General features: G+C 41.1%; 1 protein-coding gene across 1 annotated transcript in view; it reads right to left on the bottom strand.

Annotated features, from left to right (window-relative positions):
* Nucleotides 1-451: 451 nt before the first annotated feature.
* Nucleotides 452-20,062, bottom strand: part of CPO (carboxypeptidase O) — an 84,608-nt gene continuing 64,997 nt past the window's right edge. The window contains exons 4-11 of the mRNA XM_026492095.4: nt 14,699-14,798; nt 12,572-12,673; nt 11,533-11,637; nt 10,550-10,660; nt 8,964-9,054; nt 7,631-7,833; nt 1,687-1,771; nt 452-839 (exon numbers count right to left, since the gene is read on the bottom strand). Of these exons, the coding sequence (XP_026347880.3) occupies nt 577-839; nt 1,687-1,771; nt 7,631-7,833; nt 8,964-9,054; nt 10,550-10,660; nt 11,533-11,637; nt 12,572-12,673; nt 14,699-14,798 (1,060 nt within the window). The 3' untranslated portion in view covers nt 452-576. The remainder of the gene's footprint in view (nt 840-1,686; nt 1,772-7,630; nt 7,834-8,963; nt 9,055-10,549; nt 10,661-11,532; nt 11,638-12,571; nt 12,674-14,698; nt 14,799-20,062) is intronic.

The raw sequence follows: 20,062 nt of genomic DNA, 5'->3' as shown, positions 1-20,062 counted from the left end.
ATTGTTTGCGTATAACACCCAGTGCTCCTTGCGATACGTGCCCTCCTTAATACCCATCACAGGGCTAACCCATCCCCCCGCCCCCACCCCTCTGAAACCCTCAGTTTGTTTCCTGGAGTCCATAGTCTCTAATGGTGCATCTCCTCCTCTGATTTCCCCTCCTTCACTTTTCCCTTCCTTTTCCTAATGTCCTCCATGCTATTCCTTATGTTCCACATGTAAGTGAAACCATATGATAACAGACAAATGGATAAAGAAGATGTGGTCCATATACATAACGGAATAGTACTCAACCATCAGAAAGGATGAACACCCACCATTTGCTTCGACATGGCTGGAACTGGAGGGGATTATGCTAAGTGAAATAAGTCAAGCAGAGAAAGATAATTAGTATACTCTTTTAAAGTAATAAAAATTAATTACCAGCAAAACACACATGAAAATGCAAACATGATTGATCTTTATTGAAATGGAAAGTGTCTTTAAATTATTTGATTCCTCCTTAACCTCAGACAAACATCTTCCCTGCAGCCACATTCTCACGATTGCAGCTGAGCAGGCCTGGGTAGGACACACTCAGAGAATAGACATGAAGGAGACCAGCAGGCCCAGCCCCACGGCGGTAGATGTCACCTTTCCAGCACTGTCTGAGTCCCAGTATTTCTCATAGACATCATCCAGGACCGAGAGCACAGCCTCCATAGTCTCCTCGCAGGTGGCCTGAATCTGAGATGCTGGCAGGACAAATCCATATGTACCATTGTCCCTCAGCTCAAACGTGTATGAGAAGGGGATCCCAATGTCCCGAGCCCAGTCTCTTGAAGACCCTGATGTGGTATCTACAAACAAAAATGCGAAGGCAGAGGCAGATGTTATCCTTCGAAAGGACAGGTGTCTATGGCTATTTCAGGGAATAAAGGTTCAATGCGGCAACATGAACGAACTTTTTCATATTAAGGATTCATGGATGGCTGTCTTCTCCCTCTCATTGTTATGAAACCCTGTAACGCAGGAATTATGTCTCGTTTATTCTGTCTCCCCTCGCCACCTCCCCGAATACCTAGCATTATGCTTGGCACATAGTGGAAGTTTGGTTAAAGTTTCTCCACTGAATCAAAGACTAGACAACCTAGTATAATGAAGCAAGTGAACTGACACATAAAGGAACAGAAGCAAAATGAGCAACAAGGAAAATAGTATGCAAATGTTACCCCGGTGGTCGTCAGGTGGGTGGAGGAAGTGGTGGCTGGGGACAGGGGAAGCTGTGCACTGTCCTTTTAACTAAATTCTTTTCTGTGTTAGATCCTTTCTCCAGGCCCCACCTGCTTTGCTTTCTCAGCCTGATAGGTCCTCTGAGAGTTGAACCAACTGACCAAGGGTCACTGGAAAACGTCCTTCCTGTTAACTCCTGTACCTTCTCACTTGCGAGCTCTTTTTAACTGAAGCCAGAAGGAATTCTGGTCTGAGCCAGGGTATTAATTTTTTCTGTTAGCTCACACCTTATCCCTAGAGAGCATAATTCTGGATTTGTACCGACTCCCTTTTATCCTTGGTCATTTTGATTTGTACAACTTCCTGTTGACCCAGGAGCTCTTCCGTCCCTTTCCTGCCCACCCCACTCCCCAAAGTCCACTGGCTTCTTTTGTGACTTAGATACTATTGAAGAGGCAAAGAAAAGCTACTTACATAAAATATCTGCACTCGATCCAACTCTATAATTGGTTCCATGCTTTTTTTTCAATGCATTTGCTGCCTTCTGTCCAACTTGGATCTGTAGGTGGGAAATGCAGAGACAGATATCTGGTGTTAAAAATAAATCCAACAATCCAGAGGGTTGGGTATTTTGTCCAAATCCATCTCCAGAGTTCCAGACCATCTTTCTAACTTCCCATTGGGCCTCTATACCTAGGTAGCCTCCTGGTACTTCAGATTCAACACACTCACACCCAATTTCATCATTCCCCCACTAATAAAGCCATTCTGGTTTCCATATTTCTGACTTACCATGCTCCCCCAAGCACAAGTAAAGTTTTGCCTCCTACAGTCACCTTTGATTCTCCTTCTTTCAACTGGTTACCAAGTTTGCATTTCCAGCACCATCACCCTATTTTAGTCTCATTACCTCTGAAATGGACTATTGTCTTCTAGTACGTTTCCCTTCCTCTCATCAATCCTTATCCCAATCGATCCTCTCTGGACTCCAAGTGAATTTTGGTAGAGTAGAATTGCGATCATGATCCTGCTGAAAAGCCTTATTTTTAATTGCCCACTGAATTAACCACAAGCTTCTCAGTTTCACATTTGATATCCTTTATGATGTGGCCCTAACCCACCTTTCCAACACCATATTCTTTATACCCTACCCCAGATGATAGTCACACTCCAGTTTTCCCACTGTTCCCCAGACATGCCCATTTCCACAGACTCTTCTACCTTTTTTCTGGACATTCCCTCTACCTGGCATGCCTTACTTCTTTTCTCTGCCTGTTGAAGTTCTGCCCAACCTCAAAAGACTTTTTCAAACGCTGACTCTTCCATGGGGCCTTTCCTCATCACCCCAACTAAATCCCTTCTCTCCCCATTCCCCCCACCATTGCCCTTTGTTCATACTTCTCTTATAACTCCCTTCTTATTTTCCCTTATAGGTATTTGATTCTTATCTCTCTCGGGCTTACAGAATTTCAGAGCTGGAAGCTACACACTCCCCCACACCTACCACGGTGTCACCTGACTACACTGGAAATCACTCAGAACTGAATGATTTCTAGTGTCTCAGCCTCGATCTCTGCAAACCTTATCCTGAGATCAGAGCCACTAGCACTGAGAGATCCAAGTGTATTGGCTGTGTTTATTAAACTTCTGATAAATTTCCTCACATACCCTTTCAACAGTCTTTCAGTAGTCTTCTCTAAGTATTCCCCACCCCAGAATCGCTAATACTTCCCCTTAGACTTTACACAAACGCCACCCAAATCCCCTTGCCCACTCCCTGCCCGGACTGTGGCCCACCTCTGCTTTCTTTACCCCCTAGGGCAACCTACTGCTTTTGCAGGTGCGTCAGCTCCCCTGACTTCTGACTAGTGATGAGTCTAACTTTAAAGCTTCCTGGGCCTGCATTGTCCTGCGTTGTTCAGTTGAATTCTAGGGTGTGACAGAGTGGTGCTTGGGTAGAGTAGGGATCGGCATGGTGACATTCAAAAGGAGGAGCAGAAAAGGGAATAAGTAGCGGCAGGTCTCATACAGCAGCTGTGAGCAGCATCCTGAGGGCACTTGGGACTTTCTGTGTGTGGCAAAGATAAAAGAAAAAACATTCAACTGAACATATTTTCAAAAGTTTTGCCTCCTTTTTACTCACTACTGAGAATTCTGTCTTGGGCCATTCACCTTCTCTCTCTTTTCCTGAAAAAAGTTTCTAAGTCTGGCTTAGTGCCTGGGCTCATGTTGTCCAGAATTGACATGATGGGTAGGAAGGGCTTAGGAAGTGCGTGAAATAAAGCTGGTTTGAATCATTCACACTGCAAAGAGGTATAAGAGCTGTTTGTAGACAGAAGAGAGAATGATAAGAAGGAGAAGAGAGTCAGAAAGAAGATTTCTGGAGAGATGAATTCTGCTAAGGACGTAAAAATGAGGGGTGAAGAGAAAAGGTCAGGGTAGTTGCTATCTGTGAGTGAAATGAAGAGCACGAGGCGGGGTGGGGGAAAGAGTTGCTATGATTTTACCAGCTACAATCCCTTTTGAAGTTCCTTCAAAGTCTGGTAGAGACATGAATTGCTTTTAATTATTTTTAATTCCCATATGTTTCTTCATTTCTCTGAATGAAACTCCATGCTAAGTGGTCCACGTGGGACCTTAACTTTTATTTGGGCTATAGGCATCAACTCCAGGCTCCATTGCCTTCCAAATGGCTCTTGCATTTTTTTTTCTCTTCTGCAGTTTACCCCAGGCAACTATTTCTTTCTTCTGATTGCCAACCTTTACTTCTTTTATCCGATGTAATTCTTTTCCCTCACATCCTGTGGGATGGGAAACAGTCTTCCTAGTTTCCTCTTCTTTATTGATACAAGAAATTCTGGTTTTTTTTTTAATTATTCCATTAGAGATTACTACGGGGAGGTCGGTAAGAGTAGGAAGTATAAGGTATATGAGAAGTATACAGTTGTGTCCCTTTCCAAGAAGATGAAATAAAATCTGAAGACTGACTTCTATCCTTAGGGGTGGACCTCCTGAATAGTCTTCTCTCTCCTTTTGACACTATACTGCATGGCCACAGAGAGCCAATTTCTCTGCTGCCCTTCTTCTCAGCCCAAAGGAACTTTAGTCAAAATAATAAAAACCCTGGGGTGCCTGGGTGGCTCAGTCATTAAGCGTCTGTCTTCGGCTCAGGGCGTGATCCCGGTGTTCTGGGATCGAGCCCCACATCAGGCTCCTCTGCTATGAGCCTGCTTCTTCCTCTCCCACTCCCCCTGCTTGTGTTCCCTCTCTCGCTGGCTGTCTCTATCTCTGTCGAATAAATAAATAAAATCTTTAAAAAAAAAATAATAATCCTTTTGCCAGTAGTACATAATCTATATTTCTAAAGACCTCAGGCCTCCTTAATAACTCCCAGAGAGTCTCCTATAGGCATATATTCACAGGGAGACACACAAAAAGTTTGATGAAGGCCCTGGCATGTGTGTGGGAGGAAGGAGCTTGGGATGGGATCTAGAAGTTGATATGGGAAGAGTTCAAATGGAAAGAATGTCAGCATTTAAAACATTAGAATTTTTATAGCTATTCTAATTTCCAAAGCAATTTAGAACAGGGCTATATATAGTTATGTTTCCCCCACATAGTGATTGCCAAGTTGTCTATCATGCAGGATAATATTTATCATGATTTCTATAAATTTTTGGTTTTGTAAATATATAGAGATTAATTACTGGTCTCTGGTAATTGTAAATAGTACCAAAAATGGAGATCTCCTTCAACTGTTGGCTTGATTCTGTGTCTTTGTGCACTCTATCAAAGCTTACTCATAAGAACCTAAAACCACTGCTAGCTAGCTTCAACGAAGTTGACATAGGCGGCAAAATTGTCACACTGTCTTTTTAATGAAAAGTCTTGGAGATGAATGTTAATGCGAACTGTTCAACACCTGAGACTGTAAGAGATACAGAACTGGAAGGCCCTTTCTCAATTCAATGTGCCCATTTCTGCATATAGCACTAAAGTGTTCTCAGTAATCCCCACCTTCAAGTTATCTTCCAGTCATGGCGATGTCAGTGCCACAGGTCTCTCCTGCCTTTTTGCCTCCTCTAGTCTGTGGCCAGAGGGCTCTAACCAGAGAGCCAATAGTACAAAACCCTCTCACCTTTGAATACAAACTTTGCAAAATGGTCATGTGCTATCTGTCTTCCTGAGCCAAGAAGGAAACAGAATTCTTAAAAAAAAAAAAAAAAAAAAAAGAAAAGAAAAAGAAAAATCCAGGGGTTACAAGCTGCTTTTTTCTGTTGGTGGAAGACCTAGCCCGTGAAAGATCTATAGTGGCCTGTATTTGGTAGTCCATTCGTATTTGTCACATACCCCTTTGAGCAGAAAGTAGACATCTACAACAAATACCACAGGAACTGGGAAATAAAATGGGTTCTGGGCTTCTCAACTAAAATCTCTGTTTCTGCAGTTTCCTTTGCTGAAGAAATGAAATTTCTAGAGTTTGGGAATAGGAGGAAATAGGACACAGTGATCTGGACATGTAAGATGGTAGGAAGTCGCATGCCCTTTCGAGCAGAGAAGCAGTATGAAGAGGCTGAATGAATGTAGCCTCTGGAGTCTGAAGACATAAATTCCAACCCGGGCTCTACCAACCGCTGTCATCGGGTCAGATGAGATACCGGTCCCGAAGTCCCTTTGTAAATTGCAAAGTGTTAAGCAAATGTTAGTTATTGCCACATCTTACAAAATGATCACATAGTTCAAATGTCCAAAAACACTGTGAGAAAGATACTGGGGTACTACTAGATATTCTTGGTTGTTGGGGGAAGAACTCCCTTCAGCAAGGATCAATAGTGGTTTTTCTTTTTGCGCCCAGACATGTGTTCTCCGGGTCATGCTCCAGTGGGAGAGGGACAGGACAGGTAAGAGAACTAGTGGGTCCCCAAGCCTCTGTGACCTCAAGAACAGAGTGAGCTTAGCTTCCATCCATCCCAGCATTTGTTGATAATGAGGGGCTTGTTCTAAAAAAATAAAAAAGATGAGCAGAGAATAACAAGTGTTGATGAGCATGTGGGGAAATTGGAACCCTTGTGCACTGTTAGTCAGAATAGAAAATGGTGCAGCCACTATGGAAAACAGTATGATTGTCCCCCTAAAAATTAAAAACAGACTGTCATATGATTCGTCAATTCTACTTCTGGTTATATACCCCCAAGGTTGAAAGTGGGATCTCAAAGAGATCTTGTATACCTATGTGCTTAGAAGCATTATCTGCAGTAGCCCAAGGTGGAAACAATTCAAATATGCACGGACAGATGAACCGATAAAGAAAATGTGATACATACATATGATGGAATATTACTAAGCGGTAAAAAGGAGGGAAATTCTGACATATGCTACAACATGGATGAACCTTGAGGACATTGTGCTAAATGAACTAAGCCGGTCACAAAAAGATGGAAACTGTATGCTTCCTCACGTGTGAGGCATCTAGAGCAGTCAAATTCATGGAACGTGAAAGTAGAATGGTGGTCTCCAGAAGCCGCGGGGACCAAGCGTTGTTTCTAATGGGTATAGTGTGTCCACTGTGCAAGATGAAAGAGTTTTGGAGACCAATTGCACAATAATGTGAACATCGTAACACTACTGAACTGTCCACTTAAAAATGGTGAAGACGGTAAATTTTAGGTTATGTGAATGTTGCCGTGATTAAACATAGAAAAAAATAGTGTTTTAAAAAAAGATAACAAATATGACAACAGTTCTAAATTTACCCTCCCTTTGATTTGTGTCTGCTGTCCTCAGGTGCGCGAAAGGGCGAAGAGACCGGTCCTTTCCAGCAATTGTGCCTGGTGCTTGGGTAAGCCGGCTTCAGAGGACCTGGATATAACGAAGCACACTTTCCCAGCCCGGCTCGGACCCCGCCGGCACGTCCCCTTACACAGTTCCCTAAGCAAATACTAGAAGCAGAGTTTAGAAGAAAATAAAGCATTGTGTTTAGCAGAGAAGAGAGCAGACATTATTTAGCCATGTTATTTTAGATATGCCATATTCCACTAACAGCTGGCAAGTTCTTTAAAGCACGGTTCAAAAGCTATAATTGCTGAACGGAGCTTCAAGAGAATTTACAGAAATGAAAGCACATTCCTGCAGATTATTAACATAATCGTCTCATTTATATTATCGACGAATACCTAAGATGTCTCCCAACTTGACACTTCATGAAACAGGTAGTTAATTAATGTAGGTAAAGCAGCATTTAACCTGAAGCCTTCCCAGCAGGCGTCTGGCAAGGTGTAAAAAGCAGAAGAAAGAAAATAAGGAAACGCAGAGAGAACAAAAGCAGGGCTGGAGCCTGAATCTTGAAAAAGGAACCCAGGGAAAGGAAAGCCAGGGTCCCACGGAGGCTTTTGTAGAGGCTCTGGTGCAATGGTCTTACCAGTTCCTCGTGGTTACTGGACTTATTTTTAGTGTAGCCATAAGGCGTGAGAATGAGCTGCCCGTAAGAGTGCATGGTCAGGAAGCACACGATGCTCTCCTTCTTGCTCTCGACAAAGCGGGAAACAGCTTTCGTCTCCGGTTCCGACACTGGTCCGGTCCCACAGAATGTTAAATCGTGGCAGTTTTCAGAGGCGCCGGTCTCTGGAATAGACAGAAAACCACGACGTCGTCAGCATGATAGCCGTTTAGAACAGATTGAGGGCAAGGCGTCACCCTTGGTCCAGGCAACCTGCGGGTGGCAGCGGGGCTTGCCCTGGCTTGTGGAAGTTAGCTCTGGTTAAATGGGTGTACGAGGGTAGTCATTCAAGGAGGAACTCAGAAACGCAGGAGGGCTGACATTCGATTTAGAGACAAACTCCATGCTTCCATGGCCCACAAAGGAAGGTGCAAAATGAAATGGCTTTTTCAGTAATCTTTTACTTACACCTGTGGTGGGCCGTGAAATAGATGTTTGGGGTCTTAGGTCAGGCTGTGGCATAGCCTTACTGGCCTAAGTCGCTCTCACTGTCTTACTGGCTTCCGTCTCCTTAGAGCTGTTTTGTAAGGACACAGCCGTCTGTTCTCCTCAGGGACGATCATAAGGACCACCTGCTGAGCACCTTGTACCCCCTGGGAGGGCAGTCAGCCCCTCCTCTGTGGCAACTCATCAAATCCCCACAACAACCTACTGATTGAATGGTAGGACTGCGGCCCGCGTTTTAAATAAGAGAACCTAAAGCAGAAAGATGAAGCGATTTTTCCAAGCTCACACAGCCGCCAAGTGTGAATTTTAACCTTTACCATCTGGTTTTTAATCAGATTGCTCTTAACCATTTCTGCCTCTCTATTCGCTTCTGATCCACTGGGCACGTTGAGATTCGGAAACATGAACATGCCTTAAGGAGAAGGAAATGTTTGCCTTATTTACTCCTGCCTCCCTGGAATAAAAATAATCTGCAAGGATAATTCTCTGATTTTTTTTCTTCTCTTTGTGAAAATTCATATATTTAAAAATAAAGTGATAGATTTCAAACATATTCGCTTGGATCTAGGTCTTCTTTGCCCTTGCTTAGCCAATCCCACTTGAAAAGGGTCCCACACTTGAGTGTTGCTGGTTCTTCCTGCGTGGACAATGTCATCCCTTAGGGGAAGAACACTGGTCAAGAAGTCCAGAGAGCTGTGCAAAATTAGATGTCTCTTTTTGAAAGTTATATCTCCAGTAATTCACCTCTGTCCTAGCTTCTCTTCTCCATTTTTTTGCTCATCAAGTCATCAACTAAATGTGTACTTACTACACCAGGCCACATTGAAATTTCGATTGAGATCTGTCCCAAAACACGTGCCGTTATTATGGGATGAACGGGATTTCCTCCAAAGCCGATCCTGTAACACAGAAACATAGAAATGCTGCTGTTCTAAGGTCTCATAAATCACAGTGTTGGTGACGAGTGGGTGGCCCTGAACATAAAAAATAGTCCCTAGGATTGTCTGGAAAATTTGCCTTTAACATAACAAAGCTTGGGCGGATAATTTTTAGTCTCACAGATGGGCCAGCAACACCCAACAACAGGCACATCTGGCCAACCCCAGCGTTTCTACACGTACACCAACGGATTGGAGGGAGTATGGCCCTTTCCTCCGAGCAGATCGGCAGTGCCCGGTGGACGTGATCTGCTTACTCAGGGAAAGCGTCAGAGACTCATTTTTTATGTCCAAGTGATACAGGATGAAAGGTAAATAGCTTGGCAGATGGAAAAAGGCCGTTGCAGGTGTATTGGGGATGGTCTCTATACATTTCTGGAAGCAGAAGACTGATGAGTGAAGATGAGCATGAAGACAAGTTTCTCCAGACAAGCTTGGAGGGAAGATTTTGATTCACACCCGGGCCGAAAGGCTGCTACAGGAACAGGGGTCCCTGGAACCGCTTTTGGGGGAGCAAAGGGGAAAAGGGAGGAACGGATACTCTCCAGAAACAGGGGTTCTTGTTTGTGGACTGATCTGCTTTGGAGACATTTTAAAGATGAAGTTTTCTTTCTTTCTTTCTTTCTTTCTTTCTTTCTTTCTTTCTTCTTTTTTTCTTTCTTTCTTCTTTCTTTCTTTCTTTCTTTCTTTCTTTCTTTCTTTCTTTCTTCTTTTTTTCTGATTTTTTTGTTTATTTATTTGAGAGAGAAGGAGAGAACGAGCACGAGTGGGGGAGGGGCGGAGGGAGAGGAAGACGCAGGCAATCCGCTGAATGGGGAGCCTGATGCGCCAGGCACGATCCCAGGACCGTGGGACCATGACTTGAGCCAAAGGCAGACGCTTAACCCACAAGGCCACCCAGGCACCCCCAGAGGAAGTTTTCTATTAACTAAAAACTTTATGAGATATTTGCCCCCTGTGTGAATGATCACAGTGGAAAATGAATGTTGGGTTAGAATTTATATATAATTTGTATGGTGACTAACATAATATAATAAAAAAAATTTAAAAAAAGAATTTATATATAATTTGTGCCCCTCATGCTTCAAACCCAGGGGGTTACAGGGTTGTATATGACTTTAATACCAATCTGACAGGCAGTCCACAAACTTGAAGGAGGTGGACTTGGAGAAAATTTAAGTCTGGCTGCAAAACTGGGAATATGTCAAAAACAAACAAACAAACATCAAAACATGTGCTGGATTTCAACTCTAACAAGGCCTCCACTTTCTCCGTTCTGAACTTGATGTAGATTGTTGGCTTAACAATACTGAGTTGATTTTCATCCCAAATGGGGCTTCTTTCTTTACGTGGCCACAAAACGTTTCTGTTGCTACAATGACTGAGGTCAGAACAATGAACCTGAGTCAAGATCTAATTCATGGACTCAGCCCAGAACCACGCTCGATGTACTCACTGTTGTCCAAGTATAGATGTAACCATCTATGTTAAGAACGGGAAGCACATAGAAGTCCAGGTTTCTAAGGAACCTTCCTATCCTTGGGTTGTCTTCATAGTTTTGTAGAATCTGGAAATTTAAGAGAGAAACGTTTGAAATGCTCTGGGGAAGAGGTCTTTTTTCAATTTTCTAACACTTTCACCTTAATTGTAAGAGGTGATTGCACATGGAACTTCTACCCTGCTGCTCTCCAACCCCGCCTCGGTTGTCCTATTTGTTATGATTGTGGTTCTCAGGCTTTATTTTGCATCAGAATCACTGCGAGGACTTGTTAAAATACACTGCCTACATTGCCTAGCTCTCCTCCCCCACCACCTCCCCCTCCCCGGAATTCATTAGGTAGTGAGGGGAAGCCCCAGAATTTGCATTTCTAACAAGTTCCCAGTTATGTAGATGCTATTGGTCTAGGAACCGGGCTTTGAGAACTGCTCCTTGTGGGTTTCCTTCTGTTGTGGTTTCTGAAAAGACTGACACAAAAGTACCTTATAGGGTGTAGCTAATATGTAACAATTCACTGAGCTAGGTATTTTCCACAAGCCAAATCTCTTCATCCGCACCACAGAGCCCCTGTAGAGGCCCTTCCAAGCTCCTTCAGCAGGTGACAAACTAGGGGTCCCGGTGTTAGAAAATTTGCCCAAGACTCTCTGAAAAAGGCAACACCAGGCTTTACTCATCTCTGAGTTCCACCATGTATTGTCTTCTACACTTAGATATGCTGTTTACCTTCCAGTATAAATTATTGCGGATACACCAGAAAGAGGTCAAAATACCTCAGTCTTCAGCGAAGTTACTTATAAATTCCATTTCCCTTGGGGTGAAGGAGTAACTCAGTAGAGAGCTGCATTGCCTACCTGAGAAACAAGCATGCTTTCTAAATAGCTAAGATGTGACAGGTATTTTGTTGGGCGGTTAACAATTACGGGAAAGCTAAAGACACTTACTTCTCTCACAAACCATTGGCAAAAAGCTGGGGCGATCCATTCCCTGGCATGAATTCCACAGTCCATCCAAATAATCTTCTTGGGGTTATTAGACGGTCGGCTGATCTGGAGGGGACATCCGTGCTCTATTACCAAGCAATTGTTTATCATCATAACCCGCTGTGCAAAGTTATCAGGTTTATTGTTCTCCTACAGGCCCCTTTCTTCCTCCACTCTGTGAGTCCAAGCATGAGGCAGGGGCGATGGGAGAGATGCCCACCGCTCTCCAGTTCCCGTCAACCCAGTCTTCTTTCCTTTCTCCCTGTGCCATTTCTTGCGCATCCCTGGAGCCTCACTCCAGCAAGAAAGATCCCCTCCTCTTTCAGAGAGGTGGGCCGGGTAGGAATTAACCTGGCTGGTGGATTCTCTTTGATGGAGAAGAGGTGGTGAACACTCCCAAGCTTGTCACACTCACATCTGTTTTGAATGTAAATGGCCTAGACCGAGCTGTTCACTGAAAGCCACTGGGAGCTGGGCTGATGAAGGCTCTTTATCAGTGAGAAATTAACAAATTGGGATAAAGACAAGACTGGATCCATCATATTCAAGGAGCTTTTTTCCTAGACCCTCACCCATTTTCCTAATCCAGCCAGCATATTTCCTAACCCACCTTTTACCTTCATTCCTTCTTACAATTACCCTTTTTATGAATACATGTATTTGATTATATATTTATCTTTATTGCTTCTTTATTATATACCAATTCCACTCTTTAAAATATGCCCCAGGCAAAGGATATTTAGATATCTTTTTTGGCTGACTCAGCTCCGAGTTTGATGGCCTATGGAAAATCAGGTATGCAGGCACCACGCCCCGTGCTTAACATGTTAGCCATTCACTCAACTCCCAGGTAAATTCGATTTCAGAGCCAATACATTTTTTTGTAGTTTTAGATAACTCTCAAATTTGAGAATGTGCTTTGTAAATCAACATGTCCACAATAAGTGGTAAGAGGGCAGTGAACTAAGTAATTAAGGGAAGTCCCAGTCTTTTCACTCACCTTCAAATAATACATGGGCCGGGTCTCATAGGTCATTCCTAGGAAATGCATTGTTGCCACTCCCGCGTACTTCTCACTTATCTGGATCATCCACTGATAGATCTGAAACAGCCAGGGAGGACTGTGGATATCAATAAGAAAATCGTTTGCTTGCCTCTAATTAAGATAACTGCTTCTCTCATTAAGATACTGAACTCTGGACTATTCGCTCTACATTACGACTGTGGGCTAAACAAACTACAAGACTAACCCAATGAGCTACGCTGATTTCTGTAAAGACCGACTCTGCCACCCAAGCTCAGAGCACCCTATTGAACTTTACAAGTAAGTTATTGAGCATTAATAGTTTCAATAATCCACTGAGAACACTTCAGAAACATCATATCCTTCAAATGGCCACACACCTCTAGACTTCCATGTGACACCCAATCGTGCCAGCAGTTTCAAGGCAGGCTGATCTGGGGGGATCCTTTTGGATCCCAACAATATCCTTTGCCAATGCCCATGGATCTAAGATTAGAGAAGAGTTGGGTATGCCCTTCACAGAACATGCCAATAGAAGTTTCTAAATCAATCCCAAACTGATCATTTCGATTCATTTGAAGAGACCTGAATGGATGTTGAATTAATTCAAAGTCTTACACAATGCTTGGAAAGGAAGGGTTTTATACCTTCACCTGTAAGTCAATAATGTGGGGTTCTGTAATGGTGACTGGACCGAGGGAATTCATAAACATTAGATATATTAAGGTAGTCATCAACACATGACAGGATAGTCCTCTACCCAGTTTCTGTGTAGTTGAAATATCTCTACAATAAGCGTTATGGTAAACAACCATAATTAATTTGGGATAATAAATATTCTATTTGAAAATTTTAGTATCTCGATTGACATTCATCTTAACATGGAATATCTGTAGATAAAATGCATTATTATAACAGTAATAATATGTCAGTGGAGTATTTTCAGTCCAGTTCTGTCGAATGAAGAGAACGACAAATTCTCACATGGGTATCGTGTGTGCTTTCTGATGCGCTGAGTCAGATGAAGGTGCCGTAAGCCCTGGGCAGGCGACAAGCAGCAGTGCAACAACAGCAATTATTTATCTATTGTTTAATCAGAACTAGTGTAGTGTATTCCATCTACTCTCACAGAAAAGCTGCAAGATCAGCACTGATTTCCTGTTTCACAGGTGAGGAAACAGAAGACCAAAGAGGTTAGGTGCCTTGGTCAAGGTCACAGAGCACGTGGTCAAGCCAGGTATGACCTACCTCCCATACCAGAGCATGAGCTTTCCATGAGCCTTCCTGGACCTTGTTCAAATTTTTAGAATCTTTAGTACTTGGGGGTGATTGTTACAGAAGAATGTGTAAATTCATTCTTGCATTCTTTAAAAAAAAAATTCTGGAAAATATTAATATACTCCCAAACGCTGAGGGAATAAACGGCAAAGCCTATTTGGAAGGCAACTTGTGCATTTATGTAAAAATTTAGATGTGCTTATCCTTTAACCCAAAAACTCTATGTTTAGAAATTTGTATTTCAAAAAAAGCTTCGCATAGAGTCACACACACATACCTCACAAATATGCATATATAGTAGCTAATTTTTTACTGTATCCAGTTTCAAAAATAACCAAACTCATCTTAGTAGTGATATGAGTATTTCTTTAAAAGAAATGTTCCCCCTCTTAAGAACTACTGTCTGCATCCTTCGCATCCTACAAGAAATGCCACATTTTCAGCTAAATGTGATCGAATCACAAGGCGTCTCCACTGCATGTCCCACCCCCATATACACATTGGTCTTGCCTGCTTAAACTGGCTGACAACCTGACAAACAAGAACAAGGATTAATTTTAGTCCGTGCTCACAGGAGCGAAACTGGCTAGAGGGTTCTTTTCCTTTCTGTTGTTGATTTGCCTTTTTATTTCATATGGCAGGATTTATAGCTTCGATGGTGGTGATCAAAAGATGATTTTCTGCAATCCCCTGCACTCGGTGCACAGGCAAATCTCAACTTCGCATTTTGAGACTCTCTAACCTATGGATATTAACAGTGAACTATTCCTCGCCCATCCTAAAGTAGGCTGTGGCCAACACCACCCTCCATGTGTCCTTGCTCACCTCCTCCATGGGGTGATAGCTGGTATAGGAATAGGTGTCCAGGCTTCTCCACGGGCTCACTGTCTCTTCCACAACCTCTCGTCTGGGTTGTGCTGGGGATCTGCAGAAGAAAGTCAGACTCAAAGCAGTGAAGAAACTAGAATACCATGAGGATTGGAAAGCTGATGAGAAAGGTGGTAGAAAGCACTGTGAATAGGATTTGGAGGAGAAAAGTCAGTGTTAGAGTCTTCTCGCTGTGACTTACTGACTGTGAGACCTGGGGCAACAACTGAGTCCCTCCAAACCGTAGTTTCTTCATCGGCGACGTGAGGTGAGGACAGCGATTCCAATCTTGCAAGGAAGCTGGGTAATTCAGTAAGATGTAGTTAAACACGCTTTTAAATTTGTATAAGAAATAATAGCTAAGATTTATTGAACTGAAATGTATTACAAGACACTCAAGCAATTTAAATCTCATTTACTTCTCTTGAAAACTCTGAGATAGGTACTCTTACTATCCCCTTTCAGAGATGAAGAAATCAAGTCACAGGGAAAGTGTTATTGGGATTGACAATAACAGACAATAACGGACAGCCTGATTGAAGAGCCTGCAATATTTTAAAAATTATTTCTAAAAACATTATTGAAGTATGATTAACATACAGTGTTTTATCAGTTACAGATGTGCAACATAGATTCAACAATGCTACGCATTACTCAGTAATGATAAGTGTACTCTCAATCCCCTTTATCTATTTTATCCATCCCCCCTTTCACCTTCCGTCTGGCAACCATCACTTTTTTTTTATATTTGAGTCTGTGTTTGTGTTTGTCTCTTTTTTGTTGCTGTTGTTGTTCATTTGGTTTGTTTCTTAAATTCTACATATGAGTGAAATCACATGGTATTTATCTTTCTCTGTCTGATTTATTTCATTTAACATTATATCCTCTAGGTCCATTCATGTTGCAAATGGCAAAATCTCTTTCTTTTTTACGGCTGCGTAATATTATACACACATACATACATACACACACACACACACAGAATATCATATATATATATATATACATATACATATATATATATGTAATGTTTCCACACACACACACACCCTCTTCCATTATTAATATACCACACAACAGTGGTATATTAACATTTATTAGAGTCAATGAACCTACACTGACAGACACATCTTTATTGCCCGAAGTCTGTGGTTTACATTAGGGTTCACTCTTGGTGTTGCACATTCGATGTGTTTAAACAAACGTATAACGATATGCATCCACCATTGCGGTATCAGAGCACAGTCTCAGTGTCCAAAAAACCCTCTGTGCTCTGCCTGTTCATCCCTCCCCCCGCTAACCACTGGCAACCACTGATATTTTTACTGTCTCCATTGTTTTGCACTTTCCAGAATGTCACATAGCTGGAATCATACAGTGAATAGCCTTACAGATTGGCTTCTTTCCTTAGTAAATGCATTTAACTTCTCTCCATGTCTTTTCACGTCTTAATAACTCATTTCTTCTTAGAGTTGTAGAAGAGTTCATCAGCTGGAAGTACCACAGTTCTTTATCCATTCTCTCACTAAAGGGCATCTTTCTTAATTGCTTAATTGGCAATTATAAAGAAACTACAGACATCTGTGTGCAGGGCTTTGTGTGGGCATTAGTTGCCAGTTCATTTGCGTAAATACCAAGAAACATGATTACTGGGTCATACGGTAAGAGTATATTTAGTTTCGTAAGAAACTACCTTCCAAGAAACTGTCTTCCAAAGTGGCTGGACCACTCTGCATTCCCACCAGCAATGTATGAGAGTTCCTGTTGCTCCACACACCCTTACCAGCCTTTGGTGTTGTCACTGTTCTGGATTCGGGCCATTCTAATAGTGTGCGGTGGTGTCCCATTGTTTTCGCTGGCAGTTCTCTAGTAACACGATGCTGAGCATCTTTTTGTAGGCATACCTGCCACTGGTGTATCTTTGCTGGTGAGGTGTATGTTCTGGCGGTTTGCCCATTTTTGACTCAAATTGTTCATTTTCTTATTATTGAATTTTAAGAGTTATTTTAAACAACAGTCCTTCATCAGGTGCGTCTTTTGCAAATATTTTCTCCCAGTTTTTGGCTTGTCTTCTCATTCTCTTGACATCATCTTTGTAGAGCGGATGTTCTCAATTTTAATGAAATCCAAGCTATTAATTATTTCTTTCATGGATTGTGTTCGTGGTGTTGTATTTAAAAAGGCATTGCCATATCCAAGGTCATCCAGGTTTTCTCCTATATTATTTTCTAGGCGTTTTTCAGTTTTGAATTTTACATTTAGGTCTATAATCTAATTTGAGTTAATTTCTATGAAGGGTGTAAGGTCTGTGTCTAGATTCACTCTTTTTTTTTTTTTTTTTTTACATGTGGATGTCCAGTTGTTCCTGTACCATTTGTTGAAAAGGCTATTTTGCTCTATTGTGTTATCTTTGTTCTTTGGTCAAAAATCAATTAATTATATTCATGTGGGTCTATTTCGAGGCATTTTATTCTGCTCCATTGATCTATTTGTCTCTTCTTTCATCAATAACACATTGTCTTAATTACTGTAGCTTTATAATAAGTCTTGAAGTCAGGTAGTGTCAGTCCTACAACTTTGTTCTTCTTCAATATTGTGTTGGCTATTCCGAGTCATTTGCCTTTCCATATAAACTTCAGAACCAGTTTGTCAATATCCACAAAATAACTTCCTGGGATTCTGACTGGGATTGCAATGAATCTATAGAACAAGTTGGGAAGAATTGACCTTTTGACAATATTGAGCCTTCCTATCTATTTATATAGAACATCTCTCCATTTATTTAGTTCTCCTTTGACGTCTTTCATTAGAGTTTTATAACTTTTCTCTTACAGATCTTGTACGTATTTTCTTAGACTTATACCTAAGTATTTTGTTTTGGGGGTGATAATATAAATGGTAATATGTTTTTAATTTAAAATTTCTCTTGCTCGTTAGTCTATAGAAAAACAATTGACTTTTGTACATTAACCTTGTGTCCTGCAACCTTGCTATAATTACTTATTAATTCCAGGAGTTTTTTTGTCAATTCTTTCAGATTTTCTACGTAGATGGTCATGTCATCAGTGAACACAGACAGTTTTATTTCTTCCTTCCCAGTCTGTACACCTTCTATCTCCATTACTTGTCAGATGGTATTAGCTAAAGCTTCCAGTGCAATGTTCAAAAGCAGTTGTGAGAGTGGACATCCTTGCCTTGTTTCTGATCTTAGCAGGAATGTTTCTAGTTTTTCACCATTAAGTATGATGTTAACTGTAGAATATTTTGTAGCTGGCTGCTCTTTATGATGTTGGGGAAGTTCCCCTCTATTCCTAATTTACTGAGTTTTTATTAGAAATGGGTGTTGGGGGGAGCCTAGGGGGTGCAGTCGTTAAGCGTCTGCCTTCGGCTCAGGGCGTGATCCCGGCATTCTGGGATCAAGCCCCAGGTCAGGCTCCTTTGCTTGGAGCCTGCTTCTTCCTCTCCCACTCCCCCTGCTTGTGTTTCCTCTCTCGCTGGCTGTCTCTATCTCTGTTGAATAAATAAATAAAATCTTAAAAAAAATAAAATAAAATTTAGTCAATCCAGTTACGTAGCTATGAATGGAACTTGAGTTTTAATTAATTCTATCAAAATATTTTGTGGCTGTGCCACCCAGGCGCCCCTAAATTTTAATGTTTTAATCTGGTTCATTTAGCACCATATACCACAATTACCCACTGTAATAGAAATCAATTTCCCTACACAATTCTATGACGTTAAACTTGGAACTACATTTATTATTTTTAATTGTTACTAATATTTAAAAGAGTAGCTAATATTAATAAGAATTGTTATTCTCGATTTAATAAGTTCTTTACCCTCAAAATTGTAAATGTTTTATTACACTGTTGAATGAATTTTACCTTATTTACCTTGTTCAAATGAAAATCACGAGATAGGATTGTCTAAATAATCAGCTAAAATAATGAAAATGAATTTTAGAAGGAGATTAAAAGAAACAATGTAATTAAAATTATAATAGTTGAGGAGGAATATGTTTCTCCATGTTATTCAGGGATTTGTTTCTAATATGAATCATTCATTTGATTTTTTGTTAAATAAGCAAGAGTGCTTCATTCAGAGTGAGCAATTCTAATATAAAATATATATACTGGTGGAAGCAATATGCTGAGGCTGTTTGACAAAACATATTATCATTTTATAAAGAAAATATGTACAACCTTTGGTGTGTTTAATAAAAATTCGATCTACACATAAATTTGCAGGAGCACAGTTCATGTCTTTATCAAATAATCAGAAAATATATATATTTTATGATACCAGTTAACCTTTATTGAGCACTATATGGTAGGCAATGATAAAAGCATTTATATTATCCTCTTATTTAACCCATTCAACAACCCTTGGTACTGTATGCAAAATCAGTAATAGATAATAGTAGTAGAAAAGTAGATTTCTTTCTTACAGCCCTTAAAATCTGCTTAAGGCAAGAGACATAAATACATGAAAAGCAAAATAACTCAGCCATTAAATAATAAGGCATGAAGTCTGATAAGAAAATTGCCTGATTGACTACTAATTAAATGGTACACTAAGTGCATTGAAGACAAGGAATGGAGAATTCCTAACTTAAACATAGTCAGTGATAACAACCAGTGTTGTCCTAGTAATTACACATGCCAGCACTGTTCAAAGAACTTGATATATATACACTTATTTAACCCTGACAAAAATCCTTAAGGTAAATTATCCCAGGTCGTTGTTTTGTTCTGAAGATTTTGTTACATAGGCTAAATTATGCTTTTATTATGCCCTAGAGAATCAGCACAAACTATTTACTAGCCCACTTAAAAAATTGTCTAGCTCTGATTTGGACTACAAAGAAAGCAAAACAAGTATCAGCACTAGAGAACAATTTCCGTGCTTTTTCAGAAAAGAGAGAGGAGAAGAAATGAGGCAACTGAGAAGGGTATCATTTCAGCCCTCCCTTCATCCTTCCTCACACTGGCTATCCTGCCTGGCCGGTCCTGCCCAGAAATGAGATCATCAGAGAGGCTTTCATAACACTTTGGGGACAGAGATGGTTCAGCAAATGTCTGGGTCTTTATTTATCATAGTTATCTACTCAATGGGGTAGGAAAGTGAGTACACGCAAAGCAGGGCTGGTCCCAGTGAATTCCTGTTTCAGTTGGGCTGGTATTCCCTGACAATTCCACAAATGGAATGGAAGAAATTAAAGGTAACTGGATACCATCAAGAACCAACATTTGGTTTTCCCCCAGCTAATGTCTGCCAAATGTGTAAGTACCTTGTCTCCTAAGCCCAGCATTGAATGACTAG

This window comes from Ursus arctos, unplaced genomic scaffold (genome assembly GCF_023065955.2).
Source record: "Ursus arctos isolate Adak ecotype North America unplaced genomic scaffold, UrsArc2.0 scaffold_1, whole genome shotgun sequence".
Lineage (NCBI taxonomy): Eukaryota > Metazoa > Chordata > Mammalia > Carnivora > Ursidae > Ursus > Ursus arctos.
The sequence above is the reverse complement of the archived record's forward strand: the minus strand, read 5'-3'. Positions and strand labels throughout refer to the sequence as shown.